This window comes from Heterocephalus glaber, unplaced genomic scaffold (genome assembly GCF_053883595.1).
Source record: "Heterocephalus glaber isolate CG9 unplaced genomic scaffold, H.glaber_assembly_v1.0 deba00001472, whole genome shotgun sequence".
Taxonomy (NCBI): Eukaryota; Metazoa; Chordata; class Mammalia; order Rodentia; family Bathyergidae; genus Heterocephalus; species Heterocephalus glaber.
The window spans coordinates 59,119,241-59,139,012 of NW_028258315.1; the positions used below are offsets into that span (position 1 = coordinate 59,119,241).

Sequence of the window (19,772 nt, forward strand, 5' to 3'; positions counted from 1 at the left end):
GCAAAGAAATAATGTCTAGTTTTCAAGAAATCAAAACAAGACCAGTGGGGCTAGAACAGGTGAGCAAGGGGCACATGATGTAAAATGAAATTGGAAAGATAAGGAGAAAACCTGATAAATGTCATAAAAATATAAAGCACTTTGTCTAAGGCAGAGGTTCCCAAACTTTTTTGTGCCCTATATCTCTTTGGCAGCATGGTGAAGCTTAGGAATCTCCTTCTGAGAATGGAACATTTAAAAGCATAATATAAAATCAATAGGATAAATAAGGCAACTATTTATACCACAATACTAATTTAAAAATTTCATCCTTTAGTAATATGTATGGTCTTTATTGCTTTATTAAATAAGATCTAGTGCCAGGTTTCATAATTACTACATGTCAAAGCAGGAATGAATGAATGCAAATAATATTTCAAGATACATGCAACAACAATAACATGATAAAAAAAAGTCTGTAATTTCTATTGGTAATAAAGTCATAGATGCCACAATCACTATGGTTTGTTGTCCTACATAATTGAAGGAAATGATAAATTTAAGATTCAGAGTAGTCAATGTCCAGATCTAATTTTTCCCCTTCCATGTTCTTGGATGACCTAAATCCAGCTTCTTCTGGTTAATCCTCCTGGAGAACTCTGGTCTAAGGAAACCCTTCTTCCTTAGAACTCATCTTCTAACTTAGAATACAGTACTGAAGAACTTGATCCAAGAATATCCTTAATGAAACAAAAAGAACAGAGCCTTTTGCTTCTACAAATATCTATAAAAAAAGATTTACAACTATTTTGTTTATTTTAGGAAATTCCAAAGAAATGTGGCAGTGCAAAATCAAATGTGAATGTTGTCTTGCTTTTGGCATTCCTCTCAAATTAACTATTTTAAGTTTTAAAGTATGTTTGGTGGAAAAAAAGAAAGAAGAGAGACAGAAGGAGGAGGAGGAGGACGACGAGGAAGAGGGGGAACAAGAGGGGGAGACGGAGGAGGAGGAGAAGGAGAAGAAGGAGAAGGAGGAGAAGGAGGAGAAGGAAAAGAAAGAGAAACTCCATAAACCGAAGACAGATTTTTTTGGTGAGAGAAAACAAGACATTTTTTAAAAACAGGTATATTTCAGATCCTCATAGAAACACTCATAAACTAGGAAGCCTCCCCAGTCTTATTCCAAAGCCCTTCCATTTGAATACGTATCTAGTCCAACAAGATCAAAATGCTGCCCTTTCCATGACAGAAGTGGTCCGATGTAATCAACCTGCCACTGGTAGCTTGTTGACCACCCTGGAGAATATCACAGTACTGCGTATGTAATGTGGGGCAAACATCCACTTGCAGGGCCATACTTTGTATTCAGTGACCACAGGATAATGCCTGGAACTGAGACAGAAATGCTTATGAGTTTTAAAGAGATTGGAATAAAGCCACAAGAATGAAAAGCTACGTTTCTGCATCTATCACTTAGGAAACATGTACTGCTTCTGGAACAATCAAACTACAATTTATTGAGAAGGAAGAATGGCCTTACTTCACATGCCATCTGTTATCTCAAAAAACTTGAGACAATGGCTGTCTCTGGCATATGAAAAGCATCAACACAATACAACATATGGTTAAGAACATAGGTTCTAAGGCCAGAGATTTAGCTCAGTGGTTCCACTGCCTGCCTCTCAACCACAAGGTCCTGAGTTCAAGCCCTGGTACCAAAAAAAAAGGAACATAGGTTCTGTGGTCACACTGTCCAGGATTGAACCCCAACTCCACACCAACCAAGCAATTTGGGACAAATCACTTTTCTAATCCCTAGCTTGCTACCTATAATGTAACCTAGTTCATGGGAGTACTGGGAAAAATAAAACAAAATCCATATACAGAGTGCTCAGCACAGTACCGAGCACATAATAAAAATGGTCATCAATGTCCAATATAACTAAAGCATAAAGGTTCTGGAAAAGAATAAGCTCTTCCTCCTATCCCCAAACCATTACCTCTGTCAAATAGCCAGTTGAGTTCACAAACTTCTCAAATTCAGCATTACTGACTTCATAGGCATCCATGTAAAAGGCATCAACAGCAACTCTCCTTGCAGGTGCTTCTCCATCCTGCTTTATCTGAGGATCATCTGTGCCCATTGTAAATACTCCAGCAGGGATGAGGACCATCTGTAGTGAAGAGGAAACACAGGAAGTCATGCATCACAGTCCAGATGTACCTGGGTATGGTGTAAAGTTCCTGGCACAAACAGAGCACTCAATGTTTAGCAAATCCCCACCACAGACACCATGTAAACTTGGCAAAATCACTCTATATCTCAGGGAAGGTGAAGCAGGAGTCACAATAAGAAGTGAAAATTCTTTAGCAAAGTAACTCTTTAGTCAAAACTCTACATGTTACAAATTTGTACATGCAATGGAAAAGGCCTGGAATAATAAATATTAAAGCTGCTAATGGTTAAAGTCTAAAGAAGGGAGACTATTCCATTTTTTTCTTTATACATTTGTGTATGTTTTTCTTTGACAGTGCTATGATTTGGATTTGAAATATCACATCAAAACTCAAATGCTTGCTAATGGTTTCTGGGGAAATGACTGGATTAAAAGGGCTCTAACTTCATCAAATGTACTGATCCATTGATGAGATTATAGTTTGATGGCAGTATTGGGAGGGAATAGAAAAAAGAGATGAGGCCTAACTAAAGGAGTGGATTGTGCAGGTGTGACTTTGGAGACCATACCCGGTCCTCAGCTCCTTCCTCTCTAGCTGTTTCCCTCTCTCTGTTTCCTGGCTGCCATGAGGTGAACAGGTTTGCTCCACCACACCCTTTCACCATGACGTTCTGCCTCATCTCATACCCACATCAATGGAGTCAGCCAGCTATGAACTGAAACCTCTGAAAACATGAGCCAAAATAAATCTTTCTTCCATTAAGTTGTTTTTGTCAGGTAGTCAGTGATGAAAAGCTGATTAATGCAGATACACTCTCACTCTTCTGAATTATTTTTAAAAGCAAATGTAAAATTGCCCTATATAATATCTATAAATACCATGTATAATATCTATAAATGAATTCTAGTCATTAAAGATAATGGAAAAGTCTTAAATCACTGAAATAGAAAATCTAAAAAGTATACTAAGTGATTATATCTTATATAATTCCTTATTAAAACTCAAATTGCAATTATTTTGTTCCTATCTTCCCACATGAATTCTAAACTTCAAGAAGGCATAGACTTAGACTGCCTTGTTCACATATTCAGAGCTGTACTTGCAACACTAAACACAGGGTGTGAGGATGCTACAAAATTTTTCAGTTAAAAAATGCAGGTCCATGCTCAGTATCATGAATCATTACAGAAATGCAAATTCAGAACCCCATTGAGATTCCACTTTACATCCACTAGCAGGCCTACAACAAAAGACAAGAACTAGCACTGACAAGGAGGTGCAGAAATTGGAAGCCTCATATTCTGCTGGTAGGAATGCCAAACAGTGCAATGGACTGGGAAACAGTCTGACAATTCCTCAAAAACTGAACAAAGAGTAGCCATATGATCCTGCCATTCCACTCTTAGATATTTATCCAGGAGAAATGAAAGCATATGTGCACACAAACATTTGTACACAAAAACATTATTTATTTACTTAAATTTTTATTGGTGCATTTTAGGTATACAATATGTTTACATTTATCATTGGGTGCTTGTACCTGTACATTTAAATTCTTTTATTGGTGCATTTTAGGTATACGTTTACATTTATCATTGGGTGCTTGTACCTGTACATGATGTACCTTGGTTCTTATATTTTCCCCATTACCTGTGTACCCTTCACCCCTCCACCCTTCCCTATTTACATACACTTCTTTCCATTTTTTTTCTTTTCTCATAATTTTTCATTTCCATTCTTCCCTTTCCCCATCTCTTCCCACCACCCCTACCCCTTTGGACCTATTCCTATTTCAAAGTATCAATTATTAGTTATTAATCCTTTTAATCCTTATTTACACTGTCAGTATCTCACACTACAGAAACTATTCAGTATTTACACAAGTGTGTCTTATCTATTTCACTTAAGAGTATGGCCTCAATATGCATCCATTTAGCTATAAATGTCTCTAGTTTCTCATTCTTTATGGCTGAGTAGTACTCCATTTTATAAAAAAAAGCCACATCTTCTTTATCCAGTTTAAAGTTGATGGGCACTTGGGCTGTTTTCAAGCTTTAGCTATTATAAACTGTGCCGCTATAAACATGGGTGCACATTTATCTCTGTGGTATGATTCTTTTAATTCTTTTGGGAAGATAACCAGCAGGGGAATAGCTGGGTCAAATGAGACCTCCAGCCCTAGTTCTTTGAGGTATCTCCATACGGATTTCCATAGTGGTTGCACCAGTCTGGACTCCCACCAACAATGGAGAAGGGTTCCTTTCTCTCCACACCCCTGCCAGCATTTGTTATTGGCTGATTTCTTGATAGCAGCCATTCTTTCTGGGGTGAGGTGGAATCTCAGTGTTGTTTTCATCTGCATCTCTCGAATGACCAGTGATGTTGAACATTTTTTCATATGTTTATTTGCTGCTTTTTACTTCTTTGTCTGAGAAATGTCTGTTCATTTCAGATGCCCATTTTTGAATTGGGTCTTTGAATTTGGGGGGTCTGATTTTTTTTCAGTTCTTTATATATTCTAGATAGTAGCCCTTTGTCTGAGTTACAGCTGCTAAAATTTTTTTCCCACAATGTAGGTTGTCTGTTAGCTCTGTTGGTGGTTTCTCTTGCAGTGCAGAAGTTTTTTAATAAGATGAAATCCCAGTTCTTGATTCTTTCTGCTAGTTTCCATGCTATTGAGGTTTTGTTCATAAAGTCTTTTCCTATGCCAATATCTTCAAGAGTTCTACCTAACTTATCTTCCAGCAAGTTTAGTGTTTCTGTCTTAATATTTCGATCTTTAATCCACTTGCACCTTAGTTTAGTGCATGGTGATAGATATGGGTCTAGTTTTAATCTCTGACAGGTTGAAATCCAGTTTTTCCAACACCATTTATTAAATAGGCTATCTTTCCTCCAATGAGGGTGGTTGTCTCCTTTGTCAAAGATGAGGTGGCTGAGTATGTTTGAAGTTGTTTCTGCATCTTCTAATCTATTCCACCGATCCTCAGGTCTGTTTCTTTGTGAGTACCATGCTGTTTTCAAAACAGTAGCTTTGTAGTATAGTTTCAAGTTGGGTATTGTGATACCCCCAGCCATGTCTCTGTTGCCCAGAATTGCTTTTGCTATTCTAGGTCTCTTCTGGTTCCAAATGAATTTTTGGATTGTTTTCTCTAGTTCTGTGAAGTATATTGTTGGAATTTCAATTGGCATTGCATTAAATCTATATAGCAGTTTTGAAAGTATGGCCATTTTCACTATATTGACAGGAACAAGGGATGTCTTTCCATTTTCTTATATCCTCCTCAATCTCCTTTTTCAGGGTGCTGTACTTTTCAGTGCAGAGGTCTTTTGCTTCCTTTGTTAGATTGATTCCTAGATATTTCATATTTTTGGATGCTATTGTAAAAGGAATTGTTTCCCTAATTTCTCTCTCAGTGAGTGCTATTTGTGTATAAGAAGGCTATTGTTTTTTGAGTGTTGACCTTATATCCAGCTACTCTACTGAATTTGTCAATAAAGTTTTGAAGTTTTTTGGTAGCGTTTTTTGGGTCTTCTATGTAAAGTATCATATCATCAGCAAATAGTGACAGTTTCACTTTTTCCTTTCCTATCTTTATTCCTTGTATTTCTTTCTTTTTTCTAATTGGTGTGGCTAATGTTTCCAGAACTATATTGAACAGGAGTGGTGATAGTGGGCATCCTTATCTTGTTCCTGATTTTAGCATGAAAGTTTTCAGTTTTTGACCATTTAGTATGATGTTGGCTGTTGGTTTTTCATAGATAGCCTTAATCAGGTTGAGATAAAGACCTTCTATTCCAATTTTTTGTAGCATTTTTATCATGAATGGGTGTTGGATTTTGTCGAATGCTTTTTCTGCAACTATTGAGATAATCATATGGTTTTTTTCCTTGACTGTGTTAATATAGTGTATTACAGATACTGGCAAACAGAATACAGAGGGTCATCAAGAAGCTCATACACCCTGACCAAGTTGGATTTATCCCAGGGATGCAAGGATGGTTCAATATTCATAAATCAATAAATGTAATACACTATATTAAGAGAGTCAAGGACAAAAACCATATGATCATCTCCATAGATGCAGTTAAATCCTTGGCCCCACGACTATAATTTTTTAAAACCACTGAATTGTATACCTTCAAAAGGTGAATTGTGGGTCTGGAATTTAGCTCAGTGGTTCTGCTGCCTGCCTCGCAAGTGCAAGGTCCCGAGTTTGGTCCCCGGTATCAAAGGGGAAAAAGCTCTTGACATACAATCTGTCAAAAACTCATTCTTTACAAACACAATGTTTAACTTTAAAATCATGGGAGTGAAAAGTCAATTCATAGACTGCTCAACAGTTTAGGAATCATCAAATCTCTGATCTATAAATGAGTTCAAATCAATGAGGGGAAAAAAGAAGTCAGAGATAATTAGTTGGAATAAAAAGAGAGAATATAGATTAGCAGTAAGAGCAGAAGAACTGGAAAAACAAGATAGGAAAAAAGAGAAATTAGGAAAACAACAATTATTGGTCCTACTTTCCTTTCCTATTAACTCTCTCTGCTAATATTGCTTCAATTTTGTGCATATATTTCCCAAAAATAATCATGCTACTTTCATCTAAGCTATGTGGGTAATAATTGTATTATTTTTCCAATGTACTATTATTCCAGAAATTATTGTCCACTACTTCTGTTCCCAAATTCCAACATTACATAGGTTATCTAGCCTTACTGGTTCTCCTAAATATATCTCCCTCTAGTCTCTCCCTCTCTTTCATTCCCAGTAGCCTTATAGCTTTTGTCTCTAATTTCATCCTTTCACATCTCTGCTTGTTTCTAAGTCATCCTCCTTTCTTCCAATCATCCATTCAGCAAATACTTAGGTTTTCTGAAAATGTCAGTCTTTGTATCCAACAAAATTTATCATAGCTGTATAACAGAAAAAGGTTGGAAACAACTTAAATGTTCACTGATAATGATTAAGCAAACTGTGGGAAAATTAAGCTGTCATAGGAGGAAAAAAACAAAAGAAGAAAAAGAGAAAGCTTTCAATATATTGATATAGAGAGATCTCACAAAGATAAAGAGCTATGTGAACAAAACCAAAGTGCACAACAGTATGTATGATATGCTATCAGCTGTATCAAAGGAGACTAAGAGAGACTACAGTCACATATTTTTATATTTACTTATACTTGGAGAACATAGCTCTGGGAAAATATATAAAAAATGCACACAGTGGTTGTCTAAGAGGAAGGTGATCAGGTAAGTGAAAATTTTCTCATGATACAACCTTTTATATTATTTTAAATTTTAGGACCATATGAAAGAACCATTTACTAAAAACACAAAATGTTGCACTGCAAGAGAAACTACCAACAGAGCTAAGAGAAAACCTACAATATGGGAAGAAATTTTTAGCAGCTGTACCTCAGACAAAGGGCTACTATCTAGAATATATAAAGAACTGAAAAAAATCAGACCCCCCAAATTCAAAGACCCAATTCAAAAATGGGCATCTGAAATGAACAGACATTTCTCAGACAAAGAAGTAAAAAGCAGCAAATAAACATATGAAAAAATGTTCAACATCACTGGGCATTCGAGAGGTGCAGATGAAAACAACACTGAGATTCCACCTCACCCCAGAAAGAATGGCTGCTATCAAGAAATCAACCAATAACAAATGCTGGCAGGGGTGTGGAGAGAAAGGAACCCTTCTCCATTGTTGGTGGGAGTGCAGACTGATGCAACCACTGCGGAAATCCGTATGGAGATGCCTCAAAGAACTAGGACTAGAGGTCCCATTTGACCCAGCTATTCTCCTACTGGGTATCTTCCCAAAAGAATTAAAAGAATCATACCACAGAGATAAATGTGCACCCATGTTTATAGCAGCAGTTTGTAATAGCTAAGGATTGGAAACAGCCCAAGTGCCCATCAACTGGAAACTGGATAAAGATGTGGTTTTTTTTATAAAATAGAGTACTACTCAGCCATGAAGAATGAGAAACTAGAGACATTTATAGCTAAATGGATGCATATTGAGGCCATACTCTTAAGTGAAATAAATAGGACACATGTGTAAATACCGAATAGTATCTCTAGTGTGAGAAACTGAAAGTGTAAATAAGGATGAAAATGATTAAAATGAATAACTGAGAATTTGAAATAGGAAAAGGTCCAAAGGTGGAGGGGTGGCGGGAGGGGAAGAGGAAAGGGAAGAAAGGAAAGGAAAAATTATGAGAAAGAAAAAAAAAATGGAAACGAAATCTATGTAAACAGGGAAGGGTGGTGGGGGTGAAGGGCGCATAGGTAATGGGGAAAAAAATAAGAACTAAGATACATCATGTTCAGGTACAAACAACCAATGATAAATGTAAATGTACTGTATACCTAAAATGTACCAATTAATATATAAACAAAAAATAAATAAATAAAAATAAAAATACAAAATGAAATGTCAAGCTGATCATACTACTTTCCTGTTTAAATTATTCAGGATTTACCATCACCTTTTAGGATATAATACCTAAACTCAGAGCCTAACCTCTCACCATCCCTCTTAATTTGTATTTCAACTGCACTTTCTTATGAAAGCCATACTCTTTGTAAATGATGTCATTGTTCTAGGGGCATTTCCTCCAAATCATTCTTGCCTCACCTCACGCCCTTGGCAGAATAATGAGTACCCCTTTTGGTTTCCTCTGATGCATACCTTTATCTACACTAACAACTCTCTCTCTCTTTCTCTCACACACAAACAAACACACACACACAGTATCTTATTTACAGTTTCATCTTTCCTAGATCCTAGGCTCCCTGAGGATCAGAAAGAAATTGTCCGTTTCTATATCCCCAGAACCTAGTATGGTGGATGGTCCACAGTAGACACACAAAAAATCTTAACTGACCAAATGAATGGGATCATGAGTATAATGAGGGATTTATTATTTGAAATATTCCTAGCAAATAATTCTATTTTATTTATAACACAGTCCCAAACATGGGTAGCATGTCTGTTACATAGTGACATTTGTGTAATAGTCTCAACCCAAGTACTGAACTAGTTTGACCCATTATTTTCACTATTCTCTAAGTATCTGGGACACAAGATTTCATAGTTCTTAGAAGTCTGAATTTGAAGCAGTGCTACAAAGTAGAAAAATTGAAGACTCTAGGCAGAAGTTTCAAGAGTAGTCTTAAAATGATTATTAAGATCTAATAAAAGGTTTCATAAAGGCCTTTTTAAAAAATGCTTTCCCAAAGGAGACAAATGAGTCCTGTTATGAGACCGGTTGTTTATCCCTCAACTCAAGGATGAGGCCCACAGAAAGGTATGCCCATTGTACCTAATAAATTTGTACAGTTACCTAACTTTTTTCAGCCTCTTTTCCTTCAAGATGAATACCAACAATACCACCATGACTTCCACTATAGACTCTGGACCTAGTTTCTTTTTTCTTTCAATAACCTTCAAGCCAAGTTTCCATTCTAGAAGACTTAAATAAAAATAGCTCTAAAGTGCTCAAATTTATAATTTATACTAATGAAGTTTCTGTCCTACGAATGTAAAATGTGATTCTAATAAAAATTCTAATATCCATAGTATCAGGTGTTTCATGCTACAGGAGTCAGACCACAGAAAAAGACCATTTTAATTAAGTCTTCATGGAAAGCCGAGAATCAAACACTCCATTCTTTGAGTCTCAGGGTTAATTAAAAGCCTCTCTGCCAAACCACAGCTTCTACCAGAAGCCTACATAAAATCAAGAATGACTCCATTAGCATAAATACCATGTTTGGGCAACACACTTACCTAAGTGTGGAAGGAATCGGATTTCTCCTTTTTTTTTTCTTGTTGTTGTGTTTTTGTTTTTTGTTTTGTTTGGGGTGCTTGTTTTTTGTTTGGGGTTTTTTAAATCATTTTTGTCTAGTCCTGCAGATTGAGCCTAGGATGTTATACATGCTGAGCACACATCGTACCACTGAGCTACACCCTGATCCCTTTCAATTTTTGCCCACTCAGAAACCATTTCCCCTATCTCTTGTTCCTTTGGAAGTCTTTTAGGAAATAACTTCTTGAAGTCTCTAAATACATGTGGCCCAGGGGTGACACAACTCTATCTCTATGACTCAGGTATGGCCATCATTTTGACCACAAAAATGTAACTAGGAATAAGGCCATGATGCAATCAAAGTTCATCTTAGAACTTTCGCTGGAGCTATCAGGAAAAAGGAACTACTTCTTCTCTAATTGGTTTATCAGCAGAAGAATCTAACTGAAACAGCCAAGCCCCAGGAAGAGTCAAGAGATTCTTAAGCTAATAAGAGGTCTAGAGACACTCCTGACACCCTGAATCCACCTATGTCTAGGGCCATATCAATTCTTGAACTTACTAAGTATGAGAGTCCATAAGTGTTCTCTCCCTCAGTTTTGTCTGTTTTTGCCAATTTTAATTATATATTTTTTACTTGCTATTGTAAGATTTTTGTCTTGCACACAAAAATGAAAAAATATTATGATGCAATGTGTATATGTACCAGCTCCCCAAGATGAATGTATTAGGTTTTGCAAACATGTACTAATAACAAAAAAGAAATGAGGTCACATGTAATTCCTGTGTGTAGCTCTTCTTCCTTTTCCTTATTTCCAAACCTCAAACTTAACACAAAATGCTAAAGCCTTAGCAGAAAGCCAGTGAATAATACCAGAAATATGCTCTCAGGATGTGTCCATAAACTGCTGCCTTATCTATTTATACAGGACTTATTTATCTATACCATTCTCTCACTCCACTGCCTCCATAGACAGATGCTGATCATAGATGGAATGCATATAGTTTCTTCCAGCCCTGAGATTTAAGATTCCATTAAGCCTTGATTGCCTCACCTGGAAAGCGCGAGTTAGTATGTCTCACAGAATTCTCGAAAGGAGGCATGCAGCAAAAGAATACTTTTCAAAGGATTCTTTAAAAAGTATCCTACATCAAGGAAGTAGAAATAGCAAACAAACATATGAAAAAATGTTCAACATCACTGGTCATTCAAGAGATGCAAATAAAACAAGGCTGAGATTCCACCTCACCCTAGGAAGAATGGCTGCTATCATGAAATTAACCAATAACAAATGCTGGTGGGGCTGTGGAGAAACAGGAACCCCGCTCCACTGCTGGTGGGAGTGTAGACTGTGGAAATCAGTATGGATACCTCAAAGAACTAGGATTGGAAGTCCCATTTGACCCAGCTATTCCCCTGCTGAGTATCTTCCCCAAAGAAATAAAAGAATCACACCACAGTGATATATGCGCACCCATGTTCATAGCAGCACAATTTGTAATAGCTAAAACTTGGAAACAGCCCAATTGCCCCTCAACTGGAGACTGGATAAAGAAAATGTGGGGTTTTTTATGAAATGGAGTACTACTCAGCAATAAAAAATGAGAAATTAGAGGCATTTATAGCTAAGTGGATGCACACTGAGGTGATACTCTTCAGTGAAATAAATAAGACACACGTGTAAATACTGAATAGTTTCTCTAGTGTGAGAAACTGAAAGTGTAAATAAGGACTAAAAGGTATAATAGATAATGTGAAATAGGAAGAAAAGGGGCAAAGGGGAAGGGGAAGTTGGGGGGGTAGGGAAAAGGAAAGGAGGGAATGGAATTAATATGAGAAAATGAAAAAATGGAAACAATCTTTGTAAATAGGGAGGAATGGAGGGGTTGAAGGGAGGGCAGGGGAAGGGGGAAAATAAGAACCAAGAGAGATTATGTAAAGGTGCAAATTTCCAATGATGAACGTCATTATATTGTATACCTAAAATGTACCAATAAAATATTTTTTTAAAAAGTATCTGACATGCTTTATTCCCTAGATATTTTTTTCAACATTGTGTCTATCAAAAAAAGTCAACAGATCATTCAAAGAACTATTGCAGAATACCTAAAATATGTAAGGCACTTGGGGAATATAGATACTAAAAGAGATATAAAAATGTTTCTGATGTACAATGAGATCTAAAAAATAGTACACTAAACAAAATAGACAAGTTGCCATCAAACAACTACCAAAATGCTATGGGAACTTGGAGGAAGAAAGGTTTCATGGAAGAGATGGTAATCATTACTGCCTTTATGCCAAAGGAAACTCTACCTGATCAGAAACATCCTCTGACAGAAAACCATGACTGATTTTATTTATGCATTCAGACATACCATCACATGATCCTAAATATCTTTTAGCATCATGTGATCCTAAACATCTTTTTAAACAACTCTTAAAGATTCAGGGAGACTAAAACATTTCTCCGCCTTGTAACAAAGTAATAAGTATTATAGAAAACCATGAGGACAATTCTCTCAATGAGAATTACATTTTTTAACCAGATGAAATTTAAGTCAAATTTTAAACTATATATATTGTTTTCTAGACAATTTTTATTTCCAAAACTTTTCAGTGAACCATAAATTCTTTGAGAGTAAAGCCCAGTATTATTTACATCTGTCCCTCTCCCTGCCAAATGCTCATTAGATGAAAATACAAAAAAAAGATTCACACCTAAAAAGTGTGACACTGATAATTGTGAAAAACGTCATTCCCAGAAGTCTTTAAATCATGTACATTTCCCAGAACACACAAATCACTCCCCTACAATGAGGTCTGTACCGAAGCTGTTCTTCTTGCAACATACTTCAATATGACCTTCCATTTCTAGCTCCTGAAAATGTCTCCTCCAAAGCCTAGCTCAAATGTGACCTTTTCTTTGAGGCACTTCCTGACATGTACAGAAAAAATGAATCCTTTGGGCTGGGGATTTAGCTCAGTGGTTTCTCCGCCTGCTGCGCAAGCGCAAAGACCTGAGTTCAATCCCTGGTACCAAAAAAAAAAAAAAAAAGAATGAATCCTTTATGTCCTCTGTACATACTCCTCCTATAGTCTTGTCACTGTAGAAAAATGATGCTATAGTGACTGTAAATGGGGGGGAGGGAAGAAGTGAGACAGATAGACAGACAGACCGAGGGGCAGAGACTAACAGAATGTAAATGCTGTAAGGGTAGAGCATAGGTCTTTTCCCTTTCTGTATGCCCAGCACGCGCACACACACACACACACACACACACACACACAAGCAGTCTTATTTGTGTGCCAGATAAACATTTTGAAAGAAACCAAATAATCAGAAAACCAAGAAAAAAATAGAATATCTGTCAAAATTAGGCCAGAGTTATCTGCACATGAACTAAAACATTTGAAACCAAAGAAAACAAAGATGAACTGCTTCCTATGAAGTCAGTGGCCTTGATAACAATACTACTTTAGATTCAATCATTAGCTTAAGTCTTTGATGGTCTGTGTGCTGTATTCTCAACAACTACTAACTTATTAATAGTTTGGAGGTAATATAGTTTGGCCAGAAGGTAAAATAGTTTGGCCAGGAGACTGCCCAAAGATGACCCATACAATATCCAGTCAGGGCACAAAACCACTCTACAGGAAGAAAAAATGTGTATCTTGCAAATATAATTTAAAAGATGACAGTAACCCACATCCCATTCTGGAACCTATAGGAAGATGGAGTATTCAGAAATGAGGAATATTAAGTGCTGGCCAGAAGGTTCTACATGAAATTTTGGGACAGACCAATGTATAGGCAAATAAGCCACCTGTCTTGATGGTCACAAAGTAGATAAACAGATACAGGAGCTTCTTCCGTAGAAAGAGGGAAATATTATCAGTTATCATGCAAGTTAGGAATTAAAATGAAGTATGGCCAGTACAAACTAAAAAAGTTATCAGGACTTATTATACAAAGACAAACACCAATAAGGTAGGCCATGTCCTCCTTTATTTAAAAAAAAATTTAAAACTGAAAAGTATACAAAATAGAGAAATAATGAGAAGCTCTGCTATCAACTTCCTACACTCTGTACCTCGGAGATTAAATCTCAGTCCTAACCTCCACCACCCTGACAGCCTAGTTGGGGAGAGAAATCCAGACAAGCAACTTTTATAATTGTGATATCAAGATAAACACACGCTATGGTGGCAGCATATGGAAATACTGAAGGGGAAGGAAGGGAAGGTGGTCAGGTAGACTTGCAGAGGGCATTACCTCTCACCTGTCCTGAATATTGGGCAGAATTAACCTAGAAAAGAACATGTGATGGCAAAAGGATAAGGTATACTAAGTATACAAGAAGCACTACTTTAGGAGTCTAGTTCTAGTTCCCTAAACTGTTCCCACAAATGCACCAATAAGTGAAGTAGCACTTGTTACTACTGATTGATTATATATAATATAATATATAATATATTATATAATATATTGTATTATATATAATATATTATATATTATATTATATATAATATAATATATATATATTCTAGCACCTATCACAGCCAGACACGCTGCAAGAGATAAATGAAACCATGGAATAACACAACTACAGCTGGCTTAGTCCTTTCTTGTGAAGTGGAAAGAACGGCAGGAAATTACACAAGTCCTTGCCTTCAAAAAGCAGACTGTACTGGAAGAGACTACAATGTTGGCACTGGGATCTTCAGTTATTTCTTCAGTGAGTACAGGAGGAACTGAGGATTTTACCCACATCTGTCTGACTTAATTCTTAGATTCTCATGAAGAGCATGACGTGGAGGAAGGAGGAAGTAAAGGGTAACAGGTAAAAAAGAATGAACAATCGTCAAACCAGACTCTCAGAATTATGTGCACCCACAAGAGACAGCTTGTCTTCTGGAGGGGAGAAAGAACTCCAAACCAAAAGGAATCACCGGATGTGTGTCTTGGGTGTCGTTACAACCTTTACTGGGCTTCCTCCCAAGCCTAGCCTAGCCCTTTCCGATTCGTTCCGAAACCCAATACCCACCACCCGCCGCCGAGGAACGCGGGGCGCACCTTGGCGGGCGTGAGCGGCCGCTCTCCGGAGCCCGGGCCCAGGGTGTTCGCCTCGCGGGAGTATCTGTGCACGGCCGCCACGCTGCCCTGGGCCCCGGGCCGCTGGGCCGAGCCGCAGCCGCATGAGCCCGTGAGGGACGCCGCTCCCCCACCGGCCCCGGCCTCTTCGCTCCCCGCCGCCCCGCAAATCAGCAGGAGCAGCGGCAGCGAGACGACGGGACCGAGCCGGGCGCGGCGTCCACGGGCCGGCCCGAGCGCGGGCGCAGCCATGTTGTCCCGCGACCCATGTGATCCAGTGGGTCACGTGGCCCCGTCGTCCTTAAAGGAACGACCTGGCCGTTTTAAGAAATGCCTGGCCGGCTGGGAGAGTTGCTCTATTCAACTTTTTGTTTTTTTCTTCTCTGTACTGGAAATTGAACCCAAGTCCTTCACACTGAGCTGCATTCCCACGTCAACTCCCTTTTTTGATACAGGATCTCGCTAAGTCATTAAATTGCTCTGGGTGGGCTGGAATTTGCGATCTTCCTGCCTCAGCCTCCCACAGTGCTGGGATTGGCCATCGCGCCCAGCTCTCTTAACTTTTTTTCAGATGTCTCTTTAGAGCGCTCCTGCTAACGTCAAAATGCAGCCAACAACAGAACTTTATAATACTCGAAGCTCTCCGCAGACCACGCATGCCTTTATGTCTTAGATGAAAAAAATATTTACTGAGCATTTGCTAAGTGCCAGAGTACTACGATAAATAATCTTTTCATTTTTAAAATCTTATTGCTTCTCTGCCTTTTGGTTAAGATCAAGTGTAGTATCATTTTTAAAATTTCATTTAATCAATAATATTGGGAGCACAGAGCAAATGAGTTGACCAAGGTCACATGACAAGTATAAAAAAACAGGGGATCTAACTTGAAACCCTGAACTTCAACTTTTATGCTGTGCTGTAGGTAATTCAGTAAGTTTCCTCTAAGGAAACTGAAGTTGAAGAATACTTCCCAAAGAGATAGGGAAACCTAGATTGTGGGATAGCACAACAGGTTCTCAAAGTTTTGTCCCAGGCCAGCAGTATCAGCGTTTTACCTGCTAACCAGTCAGAAATGCAATACTGAGTTAGAATCTCTAGGAACAAGAGACAGCTGTTAAGAAGATTCTAAACCACATTAGCTTTAGAACAACTCTTCTGTGATTTCATAAGCAAAGTGCAAAACCCGAACAGCAAGAAGATAAAAGGGAATTTATAGATTATAGCAATAACCTGGCCTGGTGGTAAATGTCAGTACTTCCAGATACACTGTTGGATCACTAGAACAGAGGGGTTCTAGACCAGCCTGGGCTATAAAGTGATGTCCTAGTAAAAAGAAAAAGAAAAGAAAAAAAAAAGAGTAACCAGCTGCAATGTATGAACCCTCAACAATGATTCTCAGTGACTTTAAATTCTTCTGAGATACAGGTTGAGTATCTCTTATTTGAAGTGCTTAGAAAATCAAAAACGTTTCAGATTTCAGGGTTTTTTGGATTTTGGAGTACTTATATAAACTTTACATGTAGAGCATCCCTAATCAGAAAATCCAAAACTCAAAATGCTCCAAAAACCAAAAAACTTTAAGTATCATGTCAGCACTCAAAAAATTTCCAAATTTGAGAACATTTTGGATTTTTTTTTTTTTTTTTTTTTTTGATACCAGGGATCAAACTTGGGTCCTTACACTTGCGGGGCAGGCGGTGGAACCACTGAGCTAAATCCCTGGCCTTAGGATTTAGGATTTTTATAATGCAATTCAACCTATAATCAGGGAAAATTGAACAATGAATGAAATTACTGTATGATATTTGACAAAACTAAAGATTCGTTTTAAATTTTGTTTTTAGGTTATTGATATCAATAATGGTGTTTGTGGCTGTAGTTTTTAAAATAATTCATATATATGTACATATATATGCTGTTATTTGTTTCCTAAAAAATGAGTCATGGAACTAATGGCTAAAGAGGATGCCAGACATGGTGGCACACACCTGTAATCTCAGCACTCAGGAAGCTGAGGCAGAAGGATCGCCATGAGTTTCAGACCACTGTGGGCTATCTTGTGAGTTTAAGGCCAGCCTAACTATATGATGAGAACCTGTCTCAAACAAAAATAATTGATGAAACATGACTGGCCATGAGTTGCTAATTGTTGTAGCTCATTTCTGGGTATCTGGGTGTTTATTGTTCTAGTCTCTCTTCCACTTTAACATATGTTTGGATTTTTTTAATATAAAGAAAAGTCCTTTTCTCCTTGTTGACTGTCTTACAGCAGTTTGCCAGGAAAGCTTTCACATGTTTTCTCATTTGAAGTTAAAAACAGCTGGTAAGGCACCTACTATTACTGTACCAATTTCACAATTGATGAGGCTACAAGGTCAACATCTGAACCAGTTTTGTATATTCACTGTGCACAACCTGTACTCCAGGGCCTCGGTTAAAGATCATCTTTGTTCAATTTTTTCAGAAGGTCAGTCTCAGCACATGCTGTCTTGGTTCATGGTCCTGCCACACCATCAGGCTACAAGCTCCATGAGGGTAAGGATCCTGCCTAATTGCTCACCACTGTATCAGCAAAATCAGGCAAAGCCCTGGCAAATGATAAACATTGCATGAACTTTTAATGAATTCATAGATATATGGATGAACGACAGTAATTGTTTGCCTCTTTCTCATATAATGAAATGAACTGCTGAGAAATTAATACACGTTTTAGCCTCAGAAAGAGAAGTGGTTAATCCTGGCCACTTTCAAGAGATATGACCCAGGAAAATTACTTCATCCTTTTAAGCCTCAGTTTCTTTGTGTGTGAAATAAGAGTAATAATACCTTCTCTTGTGTAGAGAGTGTAGCTCAATGATAGAGCCCTTACCTAGCACAGCAAAGGTCCTAGGTTTTATCACCAGCACTGCAAACAAACGTAAAACCTCCTTTTTAGAGATTTTATGAGAACTATGTAAGATAAAGTAAAAGGCTTAGTCTGGTGCCTGATATTTAACTTTTCTCAAAAAAAAGTTTGATATTTTTAATAATCACTAACAAAGATGCAACTTCGTGGGTTCTCCAGGAAGAACATTTTCCTCTCTTAATCTATGGTGAAAGAGAAGGAGGAGGAGGACAAGAAGGAGGAGGAGGAGGAAGAGGAGGAGAAAGAGGAGGAATAGAAATCCCTAGTTGAGCTAGACAAGGAGAACTATGCTAGAAATCAGCGATCAGCTCTGTACAAATTAGGGCAATTACCTAATTTTCCCACCTTCTATCGCTTTCTTAGGCCTTCAGCATTTTTGTGGCCTTCCCTGCCCCTTCTATCTAATGAAGATGGATGAAAGACCCTGGTCCCAAAAGTGCCTCTTGTGTTCCTGAACAGCACAGACCCCAGTGTGGTGACAGTGGAGTGAGCAAGGAGAAGAGTAGGAGAAAAGGTAACAGAGGGACAGATTATTTAGGATTTGGTAAACTTCACTCTAAGTAAAGTTCCACTGCATAGTATAGAGAAGACACCCAAAACTCTTCCTACTGAACAAGGTTAATTTCCTTACCTAGTTTGAGTTTCCTCTTCATGCCTGCTAGTCTTTGGACAAAAGGGAGCCCAAAGTGTCCTGATGTCAACCATGGCTTGTAATTCAATGAGACCCTTGCTGTGTCCACAGAAGGAGAGCACCCTGATACAGACCAAGACCTTCAACTCTACAGAGTTGCTGTGAAGGGGAGAACAAAGTTCCCAGTGGGTCAGTAGAAGTTCTAATAAGTGTGGCCACTTCTACTTTCACCCCTTGGTGGCTGAAACCATGTACATTTCCCACGTTGAGACACATATAGACTCCTCTGATTAGATTTATATACTGCATCCTTATCGGTGGCTCAATCCTTGCAGAGGATTACGTCTGCTACAGTTTGGATGTGGTTTGCCCCCCAAAGGTTCATGTGCTGGAAACTTGGTCACCAGTGTAGCAGGGTTGAAGTGGTGAAGCCAAGTGCAAGGTAATGAATCATCCCCCTCAGAAGATATTGATGCTAGTCTCTGGGGATGAATTAGTTTTCAGTGGATCAAGTTGCTATAAGCAAAGCCACACCACACAATTGGCTCCTTCTTCATGTAGCTGTTTTCCATCCCATCTCTCCATCGTATGCTGGTGCAGACCAGGAGGCCCTCACCAGAGGCTAAACAGATGGGACTTCCAGATAATGCACTTTCAGCCTGCAAAACTCTGAACCAAATAAACCTCTTTTTCTTTATTAAAAAAGCCAGAATTGGGCATTTTGTTATAGCCACAGAAAATAGCCTATGACAGCACCCAAGCTGGCATTTCAGCTGTGCCTGCAGTAAGGCCATTCCTACCCTTTATGAGGCCAGATGCTTTTGCTTGGTATTGGATGGGATTAGCCCATTGGATTCCATGATCATGGCCTGCCTCTGTACCTCCTTCACTGTGAGAAGGTTCCCTTGGCCAGATACTATCATTTGTGGAAATATATCCCTCTAGGTCAGGCATTCTGCAAGCTCTCCTACAGTTGTACTGGCTGAGGCTGTTGGGGAAAGAAAGACACAGCTTGAAACTACTCCTCAGTTCATGTACATTTGGTTAATAATATTGCTATGGACATTTATGTACAAATTTTTGTTCAGACATATGTTTTGCTTTTTCTTGAGTATTTACTAGGAGTAAGATTTCTGAGTCTTATAGTAACCTCTAT

At 38.2% G+C, this 19,772-nt stretch overlaps 1 protein-coding gene and 1 long non-coding RNA gene across 43 annotated transcripts in view; one reads left to right on the forward strand and one right to left on the reverse strand.

The window, feature by feature from the left end:
* Sumf1 (sulfatase modifying factor 1) overlaps positions 1-15,350 on the reverse strand; it is a 671,842-nt gene extending 656,492 nt beyond the window's left edge. For 38 of the 42 annotated variants that reach the window (XR_015439151.1, XR_015439148.1, XR_015439149.1 and 35 more), the window contains exons 1-2: positions 15,062-15,343; positions 1,980-2,153 (exon numbers count right to left, since the gene is read on the reverse strand). Coding sequence is in view for 16 of the 42 variants with exons in the window: in XM_087181352.1 (XP_087037478.1) it covers positions 1,980-2,153; positions 15,062-15,331 (444 nt within the window). In the remaining 26 variants the exon portion in view is untranslated. Of the gene's footprint in view, positions 1-1,979; positions 2,154-15,061 lie in introns of all 42 variants that reach the window. The other 4 variants (XM_021266066.2, XM_004854233.3, XM_087181354.1 and 1 more) reach the window with 3 other exon arrangements.
* Positions 15,351-15,872: 522 nt separating this feature from the next.
* LOC110351056 (uncharacterized) lies at positions 15,873-18,975 on the forward strand. Its single transcript, XR_002398062.2, has 3 exons — positions 15,873-16,505; positions 17,545-17,615; positions 18,349-18,975. It is a non-coding gene; the product is annotated as an uncharacterized LOC110351056 (long non-coding RNA).
* The last annotated feature ends 797 nt before the right edge of the window (positions 18,976-19,772 follow it).